Source organism: Nerophis lumbriciformis, linkage group LG04, assembly GCF_033978685.3.
Source record: "Nerophis lumbriciformis linkage group LG04, RoL_Nlum_v2.1, whole genome shotgun sequence".
Lineage (NCBI taxonomy): Eukaryota > Metazoa > Chordata > Actinopteri > Syngnathiformes > Syngnathidae > Nerophis > Nerophis lumbriciformis.
Window position 1 is genome coordinate 33,269,249 of NC_084551.2, and position 12,392 is coordinate 33,281,640.

The 12,392-nt window shown below is 40.1% G+C and overlaps 1 protein-coding gene across 7 annotated transcripts in view; it reads right to left on the reverse strand.

The window, feature by feature from the left end:
- Positions 1–12,392, reverse strand: part of fhod3b (formin homology 2 domain containing 3b) — a 255,607-nt gene that overhangs the window by 82,874 nt on the left and 160,341 nt on the right. For all 7 annotated transcript variants that reach the window (XM_061953218.1, XM_061953209.1, XM_061953201.1 and 4 more), the window contains one exon: positions 9,837–9,942. In XM_061953218.1, coding sequence (XP_061809202.1) covers positions 9,837–9,942 — 106 coding nt within the window. The remainder of the gene's footprint in view (positions 1–9,836; positions 9,943–12,392) is intronic.

A 12,392-nucleotide genomic window follows, 5' to 3' on the forward strand; every position in this document is an offset into this window, starting at 1 on the left:
TAAATTTGAAAACATTTAATTTTATTCTTTTTCACTAAAGAAGGGTTCAGTGAATGCGCATATGAAACTGGTGGGGTTCGGTACCTCCAACAAGGTTAAGAACCACTGCTTTAACACTTTTTGAAGGTCCTGGCAGTGTTTCTTTAAACTTTTGTTTTTGATACAACAAAAATATATTTGCAAATGACAGATTTGTTGAACAGTTGTACAGAGGTCTGTTTTAAAAAACACAAACATCATAAAATGTTGTGGTCTACACAGAAAATCCTTGTATAGAGTAGCCATGATACAAAAGTCTATTATTTCTTCAGCTCTTGGAGCTGTTGTCGAGGTACCCGACACTTTAAGAGGCCATGAAGCACTTGACAAAAGCATCTTCTATTCCCTCTTTAAGGGGCTTCAACTTACAGCGTTGTAACCTGCATGTCATTAAAGGCAGCAGACCTTCAAACGGGAGCACAATAGAGACACTGGGATGGAAAGCAAGACTGAAACTAATGCACACACACAAAAAAATGTGCACCTTACAACTTTGCCTTTCAGCTCTTTTATTGTACAACATAATACAGCATGCAGGGTTTTATGTTTTTCTGAGTTTCCCCCTCATGATAGGATTTAAAAGATTTCCCCTCATCTTCCATGGATTAAAAATGTCAAGTAGACTCCTTAAGAGCGTTTTTCCTGTGTTCTGTTCTGAAATGCAAAAACACGTGCTAATAAAATAAGTAGAGAAGGTGTCAGTAAAAATATAGGTGATGCTGAAGACCGTCAACACAAGCTGTTTCAAAGAAACACATAATTGCTTCAAGTTGGCAGTAATTGGTTGGTCTGTCTCATGCTGCTCAGTTTTTAATGCAGCAACTAATTTTTTTCCCCCTTCACAGTAAATGCCCAAAAATACCATGATACTTCACCGTATATTAAAAACTCCACTATTTGTTTTAGTTTTGATTATTATACATAAGCGTGAATAGAAAAATATTTTGAAAAAAATTATTGAAAAGTTGGGTCCATTCCATTTAGGAGAAAATATAAAAGCAGTATACCGTTGATTCATTGGGATCTGGTCCCTTCGTAAAATATGAATATTGTGCTTCGTTGTAGTCATATTAATTATCTTGAAAAATGATGGGTGGTATCAATAATAGTTAAGCCCGTTATTTGTCTGCAAGCGCCCTGCTTGTGGTCCGTATGTGCCTCAGCGGTACTCAGTTGTAGTATATTTTTCCACCACTAGTGACAGTAATGACATTATTAAGCAAACTGGAGTTAGTCATTGAGAATTTTCTATGGCGCAAAATTTATGACCGAAGTGGTGAAGCTGTATTTTCTTTTGCAATTAATTTTATTGAAAGTTTATTTAGGAAACATATATTATTGCTATTATTACTTTAGTTAGAATGTATTTACTGTAGCACTTTATCAGTCTTTTCTTTGACAGTATGTCTAATTAGTATTTATTTTTGTGATCAGCCTGACCTAAACCCTGATAATTATCTTTGTGCTTAACACGTGCTTTCAAATAATTTTTCAAAATGTATCCTGTTAAACTGTAAGTAGGTTACATATAATTATTGAATACAACTAAAACCGAGAGTAAGATTACTAATTTACCATACATTTTTGAGTGGTACCCCCTCTGTAGTGGAAAAGCTGGGCTATGAGGTCAACCAGTTTAAGAACCTCTGCTTTACTTATACCAGTACCAAATCGGTACAGGTGCTGAAACGGTGGCTGAACCAGTACTTAAGAAATGGAAAACATACAAATTTGTGGGGAAAAAATTAAAAATAAATACCTTTACATTTTTATGGAATTTTGTGACATTCAAGTTGAAAATACTAGTAATTTAATTACTTCAATTATATAAAGGAAATAACTAGTTATACATTCATAAATAAGTAATTACATTTACAACAAATTGTGGTAATTATTGCAGAATTACAGAACATAGAGATTGTGCAAAAAACGACTTCCTTTTGTCAATGCTCATAATTCCGGGTGTTAATAATTGCCAGAACCGTCATTGGTGCATAATGGCTGCTCTTGCAGCGTTAAGGTCAGTAGAACATTTTTTTTAAATGTGGCAGACACAGTGTGCTACTGTTGGGGTGCTATATTGTTACAAGATGTTATTTGTACAATATCAGCAAGAAGTACTTGTTGCAAGTGGTTGAGTCAACATTAATTTTGCACCGAAATAAGGCACAAATATCTACTTTGTTTTTGGGTCAGTTTACTGCTCTTCATGTTGGCACCATTGCCATTATGGAACCGGGTTTTGGTTACAAGGAATCAAACAGACAAAATAAAATGGCTCTACATTGTCTTTGGATCAACAATACAAGCACAAACAAGAAAACTGTCAAAACTAAGGAAATTTAGAACACGTTATATTTTGCAGTTGTTAAAATAACTTGTGTAACTTGGATGCTTTACAGATGTCACATGGCAGGTTGTTTTTTCTTATGTTCCCGTTTTTTGGGACTCTTATTTTGTAGTTTCTTTTCCTGTGTTTCATCGTAGGCATTTAGCTATTTAGTTTTGATGAGACTCTCTGCTGGTGGCCTCATTGTTGTTTTTCCATTCACATACTTTTCCAACCTGCTGGCTCGTTACTTTTCTGTGTGCAATTTAGCCGAGGCCAATAAAATGTTAGAAAGTCACTTTAAATTGCCAGTAAATTAATGAAGGTTTTATGATGGCCACAGTTGACCTTAGAATACTATACATTTCTATGTATGGTTTCTTATGGGAATAATTGTTTCAAAAAGTTGGGTCAACGAGCGTACAATAGATTGGCTTATGAGGTAGCACTGTATTTCAGTTCGACATAACAATGCAACATGCAGTACCCCTAATTGTTTATCATCCATAGATCTAAAAATGTCTGCTGACGCATTGATGACCTTGTGGGCTCCTGTTTATTTCTGGCCTTGCGGCAGAGCTGTGTGCAAAGTAGCTGGACCAGATGACAAAAAGGGGCCTCAGAAAGAGTGAGCTCACTCCCATTTGCATTGATGGGGTGATGAAGGCATACAAGGTCCCCCCTGGGCCACAAGTGCAGGCCTCCAGCAAGTTAAATCCCGGTCTGCAAGCCCTTTGAGCCAGGTGTGAGGGGCCCCCAAGAAGGAACAAACCCACATCATTGCACTAACTGGTCACAGACACCTCCAGGGCTAAGAGAGCAACAAGAACTGAGAAAAAGAAAAAACAAATGCAAGATGGAGGTGCAGATTGTGAAGTAAGATGGCATTGTTCCAAGGAGTGAAGTCTGGGAACGTGCCCTTGTAAAATGAATGCTCACTGGGTGCAAGTGTGAATACTTTTTCCATCTTTCATGATAGTTTTATTGATTCATGGAGGGGCTTTCAAAGGCTCTCCAGACAGAAAAGTTCAAGGCTGTCTTTCCTTCTTTTGAGAATTGGCTCAGTATTTCACTCTTATGGGTCATTTACGTGACACCATTTTCCAAATTAAAAAGGATAAAAACATTGTTGTTGGTAATACAATATAAACTATATATACCGTATTTTCTGGACCATAGGGCGCACCGGACTATCAGGCGCACTGCCGATGAGCGGGTCTATTAAGGTCTTTTTTCATACAAAAGGCGCACCGGACTATAAGGCGCATTAAAGGCGTCATATTATGATTTTTTTTCTAAATGTAAAACACTTCCTTGTGGTCTACATAACATGTAATAATGGTGGTTCTTTGGTCAAAATGTTGCATAGATGATGTTTTACAGACCATCTTCAAGCCGCTTTCTGAGCGTCTTTTCAGGATGCGCCGTTTTGTGGGCGGTCTTATTTACGTGGCTCACCTTCAACAGCGTTTTCTCCCCGTCATTTTTATTGTAGCGGTGTAGCGTGTAAGGACGGGAGGGGAAGAAGTGTCAAAAGATGGAGCTAACTGTTTTGATGACATTCAGACTTTACTTAAATCAACAACGGAGCAGCATCTCCTCATCCATAGCTCACTAGTGCAACAACACCGGAAATGTGTTCCCGTGAAAAACCGTCCGACCGGAACTCTCTAATAACTAAAGTTCCGTGGGTGAATAATGTAAACTCACTACACCGGTAGTTTTTAGCGCTTCCAAAGCGAGATATAAGTAAGAACTTTACGCTACTTTATATTACAAATGGCAACAACAGAGGATGAATGCCCCATAACAAGAAGATAGTGAAAAAGAAGAAGCTTATTGATTACGTTATCGCCACGGACTACAGTGGCGGACGTGCGCAAATTTTCAGGACTTATGCAGATCTCAAATACACATCAGCACATACTTGCCAACCTTGAGACCTCCGATTTAGGGAGGTGGGGGGGTGGGGGGCGTGGTTGAGGGCGGGTGCGTGGTTAAGAGGGGAGGAGTATATTGACAGCTAGAATTCACCAAGTCAAGTATTTCATACACATATATATATATATATATATATATATATATATATATATATATATATATATAAAATCTACATCCTGAAAATATGCAAACAAAACTGTGTTTAGATAATTGATACTTCAAACTTGCATAAATAAATCTTAAGGAATATAACATAACTTCACTTCTGAGAGCTTCAAAATGTAATGAATAAAATGCTAAAGTTGTTGATAAACAAGCAATTATTTTAATAATTAAATATGGTCAATTTAAATGAATTAGTATGATCATTTAAAATTAATGATTTCAAATGTGTTTATTTTAATGTATGGCTGGACATAATAAGGAGTCAGAAAAAATACAAATAAAAATACAATTAATTTTGATGTTTTTAGCTAAATATAGTAAAAATGTATATATATATATATTTTTTTTTTAAATTAATAAATATATTTATTTTTAGGTAAGATAAACATAATAATACAATTTATCTCTAGTCTGGATGATTTAGTTCTTGTCACCCTGTTGTCCTCCCGTCATAAAGAAAAGGCTGTCCTCACTCAGGTCCCATGGAGCTGGAGGGGGCGTGGCCTCCAGCTCTGGCTGAAAATCGGGAGATTTTCGGGAGAATATTTGTCCCGGGAGGTTTTCGGGAGAGGCGCTGAATTTCGGGAGTCTCCCGGAAAATTCGGGAGGGTTGGCAAGTATGCATCAGCAGGTACCAGAAGGTAAGAAAGGTTGGTTTTGCATATTATTGTGAAACAAAACGCCAGATAATATGTCTGCTAATGGGTGCCATTTTGCAGTCCTTATACACACACCTTGTATCTCTAACTACAGTAGCCGTAATGGGCCGAAAATCCATCAAGCGATGCAGGTTCAAAGTCATACTAAAACATTTTGACGGATTTTGGAGCGCTGTGTGTAATGTTCTTTATTTTCAAATGGGTTGGGTTATACTTGTATAGCGCTTTTCTACCTTTTTTTTAAGGAACTCAAAGCGCTTTGACACCATTTCCACATTCACCCATTCACACACACATTCACACACTGATGGCGGGAGCTGCCATGCAAGGCCCTAACCAGGACCCATCAGGAGCAAGGGTGAAGTGTCTTGCTCATGGACACAACGGACATGACTAGGATGGTAGAAGGTGGGGATTGAACCAGGAACCCTCAGGTTGCTGGCACAGTCACTCTCCCAAACGCGCCACGCCGTCCCCCAATGGAACATTTGTTGTTTACTGGCGTCATATTGCAGTCTACACATATCTCTTATGTGTGACTACTATCTACTACTATCAATACACCATGTACCAAATAAAATTAATCCGAGGTCGGTAAACACAACCAGAATTATTCCGTATATTAGGCGCACCGGGTTATAAGGCGCACTGTCGATTTTTGAGAAAATTGAAGGATTTTAAATGCGCCTTATAGTCCAAAAAATACGGTACTGCATACACAATTAGAAAACAGGTCTCATCTTACTATTATGTTGGATCCACTATGGACTGGACTCTCACAATATTATGTCAGACCCACTCGACATCCATTGCATTCGGTCTCCCCTAAAGGGGGGGGGGGGGGTTACCCACATATGCGGTCCTCTCCAAGGTTTCTCATAGTCATTCACATCGACGTCCCACTGGGGTGAGTTTTTCCTTGGCCTTATGTGGGCTCTGTACCGATGATGTCGTTGTGGCTTGTGCAGCCCTTTGAGACACTTGTAATTTAGGGCTATATAAATAAACATTGATTGATTGATTGATTGATAATGAACAAGTTGTAAAATGCCATTATCATTTCTGTTAAGAAGCCAAAGAAGGAGGTAATGCACGCTAAAAATCTTAAGACGTCCCACTATGGCGTATTTAAAGTATGCTGACAAACATATCGCCTTGATGCTGAAATTGAGACAATTTGAAGTTTTAAAAGTTAATTTAGTGAGCACAACTTGGAACATACTGTTTTGTGTGTCTGTAGCTTTAATGCTACCAAGCTGTGTTTGTCCACGCTTGACTCTGGCACAGTGTGTTTCCAACAAGCACTATTGTGCACTTATTCCACTTTTTACATACAGTATACACTGTAACTTTGAACTTGTCGAAAATATAATATATGCTTTCATCACATACAATAATGTAACATTAAAGAGTGGGAGAGGAGGACATTAGGTGCATTCGGTCTCCCCTAGAGGGGTGGGGGTTACCCACATATGCGGTCCTCTCCAAGGTTTCTCATAGTCATTCACATCGACGTCCCACTGGGGTGAGTTTTTCCTTGCCCTTATGTGGGCTCTGTACCGAGGATGTCGTTGTGGCTTGTGCAGCCCTTTGAGACACTTGTTAGGGCTATATAAATAAACATTGATTGATTGATTGATTAGTAAAGCATAGCTATATTAGCAGGCGTACTAACATTTTAACAGCAATGTCATGCCTATGTTGATCGAACTTACAACGAAAATGATCGAACTTACAACGCACATGTTTTTAGCTGACTGACATATTTATTTATTTATTTTAAGATGTGCGGTGAAGCCTCTTTTTATTATCTACGTCATAAAAAAACACACATTAAAAACGGCGTGACCAGTCAGGAGAAACGTGGTAAAGGAGTCAAATCAGTAAAAGGCTCTTCTGTGAGGGTCGTACATTTCTCATAGTGATGTTGAAACATGAGGAGGAGAAAGGAGCGTGTGATAAGGGTGTTTTGATCAGAAAAGGGAGTGAAAAGCTATGAGAAGTGGTCTCATCATTCATCGCACGATGACACCAGCATCTCCTCCAAAACCTCCGCCTTCGCCATAGTTCAATCAGAGGTTCAAATGAAGCCGGGAACATCAAAAAGGTAGTCCAAGCAGGGGTCCTGTTCATGTTTATAACCTGCATGAGGGGGCCAACAGAAGTGCCTCGCACATTTAGATAAGGTCATTGGTTAGACACTTCCTTGTGGTCCAGATAAAATTTATTAGATGTGCGTTGGTGTACATTTTGCTTAACATTCCTCAGTTTTTTGAGTCTGTCTGCAAGATGTTTGATTGTGGAGGCGCTCCGAGATTGCAAATGAAACCACGCCCCACCATCTCCTCAACTATCGTAATTCATCTTTTGAAAATGTACACTTTTTGAATTTACACCTCAAAGACGTCACTGCTATTTTTTTCCGAGACACTGTAGAAAATAAACATGATATAGATCTACTCGGGCAGCACGGTGGAAGAGGGGTTAGTGCTTCTGCCTCACAATACGAAGGTCCTGAGTAGTCTTGGGTTCAATCCCGGGATCGGGATCTTTCTGTGTGGAGTTTGCATGTTCTCCCCGGGACTGCGTGGGTTCCCTCAGGGTACTCCGGCTTCCTCCCACCTCCAAAGACATGCACCTGGGGATAGGTTGATTGGCAACACTAAATTGGCCCTAGTGTGTGAATGTGAGTGTGAATGTTGTCTGTCTATCTGTGTTGGCCCTGCGATGAGGTGGCGACTTGTCCAGGGTGTACCCCGCCTTCCGCCCGATTGTAGCTGAGATAGGCTCCAGCGACCCCAAAAGGGAATAAGCGGTAGAAAATGGATGGATGGATGGATAGATCTACTCGGCCACAACATTAGGTACTCCTGCACAGTCGATCAATTCACAGAGTGAATACAAAAAATTACAAGTCTGTGTTAATATGCACATGCCAAGATTAGATGAAAGTAATACTTTTAAACTTTTTTGTTTCCTTATAGCCTCAAGCAAAAGGGAGAGGAGTTAGTCCCTCTCTGGCTAAGAGCTTCACTTTATGTTCAAATAAGTTAGTCCACCTCGCCGTGACGTCAAAACTTAGCCAGACTGCAAAATCCCGCAAACAGAGGCATGCAAAAGTGCGTGCAAGCTCACACTAAAATGCATTAACCTTGTGATTTGATGCTTTGGTTTTGTTTGACGTGGGTAGCCAACATTTATTAAGTCAGAACAAATTTAATTAATCAACCTTTAAGTAAATAAACACAAACAGCATCAACAATATGAGTTGGAATTAGGGACCCAAAAATGCAAGGAAAGTCAAAAAAAAAAAAAAAAATTACATAATTGCTACGCCTCACTTTTTGTGTGATTCCAGTTTAGAGGGATTTTTTTTCCAAAATGTTGCCCAAACAGAATGAATCCTACGCGTTGGTGACTCAGTCTCGATGACTTTTTTTTACCCATTAAGTACGACTGAATAATAATCCACCATGAGGCCAAAGAAAGTTGCGAGTGCCAGCACTTTGATAAAGAAAGTGAGAAACACTATTGAAACTTAGAAATAACTTGTTGCAAAGTACAAAGGCGGGTCACACCTACTGCACACTCCTTCCTCTACACCAGTGGTTCTTAACCTTGTTGGAGGTACCGAACCCCACCAGTTTCATATGTGCATTCACCGAAACCTTCTTTAGTGAAAAATAAAATGTTTTTTTTTTTTCAAATTCAAGACAAAGTTATATGTTTTTGGTAACACTTTAGTATGGGGAACATATTCTAAGTAACACAGGCTTAATTTAGAGTTATTTGGTTAGGGTTAGAGGGTTAGGGCCAGGGTTAGAAGGTTAGGGTTATAATAAGGCCATGCCGAATAAGGCATTAATAAGTACTTAATAATGACTAGTTAAGAGCCAATATGTTACTAATTTGCATGTTAATAAGCAAATAATTAATGGTGAATATGTTCCCTATACTAAAGTGTTACCATGTTTTTTTACTGGTGCACAAAATGAACCGTGCATGAACGAATCACCTTGTTCAAAGAACAAAACCAACACAGTGCATAAACTCACAACAAATTACACACCTGCAAATCAGTGTGACTTCTGCTATTATCCGTATCCGTAGTACGCCGACAGGGAGAATTTTTTTATTTACACGATGAGTCGGGTGTGTCTTGATCTCCGCCGAACCCCTAAGGCCAACTCACCAAACCCCTAGGGTTCGATCGAACCCAGGTTAAGAACCACTGCTCTACACTCATTGTCCCCTTCACCAAAAAAGGTCTTCAATAAAGGTAAAAGTGATGTTAAATGATCATTTATACATTTAAATCCTCATGTTTTGTGATTTCCCATTGTTTTTTGTAGTCAGTGAATTTTGATTATTGTTTTTGAGAAATTTTTTTAGTTGGTTTATTTGGACAATTTGGCATTCATCTGACCTTTTAGGACGGATTACTAACAAAAACTGAGGACAAGACATAATTCCAAATAATGAGGGGAGTGAGAAAATATCATGTTTTATGATTACCCCTACCCCCGACCCTCACTACCATGGGACAGATAAAATAAAAAACTCTAAACTTGACCTAAACATTGGTGTGTGGGGGTTGTACAGCCGATTCACCAGTTTCCATGGTAACAACACGTGACTGTGGATAAAAGTGCTGAACTGATGAAACTCTGGCGCTGCACTGTTCACTTCTGAGGGTCATGTACCTCTGAGGATGTAATTCTGGTAGTTCTGGTCGGCTTCAGCTCCCACTTTAATCAGACACGTCAGTCCCTCGGCCACCACAAACTCGTGCACCAGGTCCTTGTCATCCTGGAAATGGAAGGAGAGAGCAAGATGTAAATACTGTCACACTTTACGTATGAATTTTTTTATTCGGTAAAAAAAAAAAAAAAAAAAAAAGGATTCCACATGCCTCATGACACACCTTGTGAGGAACTAAATTAAACATAATGAAAGTGCTCTGATTCACGCCACTATTCCTACAGTCTCTGCGGGCGTGTGTTCAACAAAAGCAAATAACCGACAGGGTATCTAATTGTGCAGACAAACATTAGCATTTGGCTGTAGGAAACCTCCTGATTAGAGATGTCCGATAATATCGGCAGGCCGATATTATCGGCCGATAAATGCGTTAAAATGTAATATCGGAAATTATCGGTATTGTTTTTTTAATTATCAGTTTTTATTATTATTTTTTTATTTTTTATTAAATCAACATAAAAAACACAAGACACACAATTAGTGCACCAACCCAAAAAAACTCCCTCCCCCATTTACACTCATTCACACAAAAGGGTTGTGTCTTTCTGTTATTAATATTCTGGTTCCTACATTATATATCAATATATATCAATACAGTCTGCAAGGGATACAGTCCGTAAGCACACATGATTGTGTGTGCTGCTGGTCCACTAATAGTACTAACCTTTAACAGTTAATTTTACTAATTTTCATTAATTACTAGTTTCTATGTAACTGTTTTTATATTGTTTTACTTTATTTTTTATTCAAGAAAATGTTTTTAATTTATTTATCTTATCTTATTAATTTTTTTAAAAAGTACCTTATCTTCACCATACCTGGTTGTCCAAATTAGGCATAATAATGTGTTAATTCCACGACTGCATATATCGGTTGATATCGATATCGGTAATTAAAGAGTTGGACAATATCGGAATATTGGATATCGGCAAAAAGCCATTATCGGACATCCCTACTCCTGATGTAGTTTTTTATTAGCCTCCGGTATTTGAAATATAGTGAGAGGCTGGCAGCTTTGTTTACGTCTGCATGCACTTTGGAAATATTGCGATTCAGCTGTTGGTGTGAAACTCATGCATTGTTGTTTACAATGACTTAATTGGTGGAATTAATACCGACTGACCAGTTTGAGCCTTTTTCAATTACAACATTGGTTGTGTTGCTGTATTGTCACACAATATACTGTATAAAGGACCATGCAATAGGGCTTCAACAAACAATTATTTCAATCATTTGTTGAGTCTGTACTTTTTAACAAACTTTAATTCCAACTCATTTTAAAAAACTATTTTGTAAATTAAAATGTAACAAAATACACAAAATACTGATACATGTTGTTTCTTCGTTATACAAAGAATATAACCACCATCCATCCATCCATCTTCTTCCGCTTATCCGAGGTCGGGTCGCGGGGGCAGCAGCCTAAGCAGGGAAGCCCAGACTTCCCTCTCCCCAGCCACTTCGTCCAGCTCCTCCCGGGGGATCCCGAGGCGTTCCCAGGCCAGCCGGGAGACATAGTCTTCCCAACGTGTCCTGGGTCTTCCTCGTGGCCTCCTACCGGTCGGACATGCCCTAAACACCTCCTTAGGGAGGCGCTCGGGTGGCATCCTGACCAGATGCCCGAACCACCTCATCTGGCTCCTCTCGATGTGGAGGAGCAGCGGCTTTACTTTGAGCTCCTCCTGGATGACAGAGCTTCTCACCCTATCTCTAAGGGAGAGCCCCGCCACCCGGCGGAGGAAACTCATTTCGGCCGCTTGTACCCGTGATCTTGTCCTTTCGGTCATAACCCAAAGCTCTTGACCATAGGTGAGGATGGGAACGTAGATCGACCGGTAAATTGAGAGCTTTGCCTTCCGGCTCAGCTCCTTCTTCACCACAACGGATCGATACAGCGTCCGCATTACTGAAGACGCCGCACCGATCCGCCTGTCGATCTCACGATCCACTCTTCCCTCACTCGTGAACAAGACTCCGAGGTACTTGAACTCCTCCACTTGGGGCAAGATCTCCTCCCCAACCCGGAGATGGCACTCCACCCTTTTCCGGGCGAGAACCATGGACTCGGACTTGGAGGTGCTGATTCTCATCCCAGTCGCTTCACACTCAGCTGCGAACCGATCCAGTGAGAGCTGAAGATCCTGGCCAGATGAAGCCATCAGGACCAAATCATCTGCAAAAAGCAGAGACCTAATCCTGCAGCCACCAAACCGGATCCCCTCAACGCCTTGACTGCGCCTAGAAATTCTGTCCATAAAGGTTATGAACAGAATCGGTGACAAAGGGCAGCCTTGGCGGAGTCCAACCCTCACCGGAAACGTGTCCGACTTACTGCCGGCAATGCGAACCAAGCTCTGACACTGATCATACAGGGAGCGGACTGCCACAATCAGACAGTCCGAAACCCCATACTCTCTGAGCACTCCCCACAGGACTTCCCGAGGGACACGGTCGAATGCCTTCTCCAAGTCCACAAAGCACATGTAGACTGGTTGGAC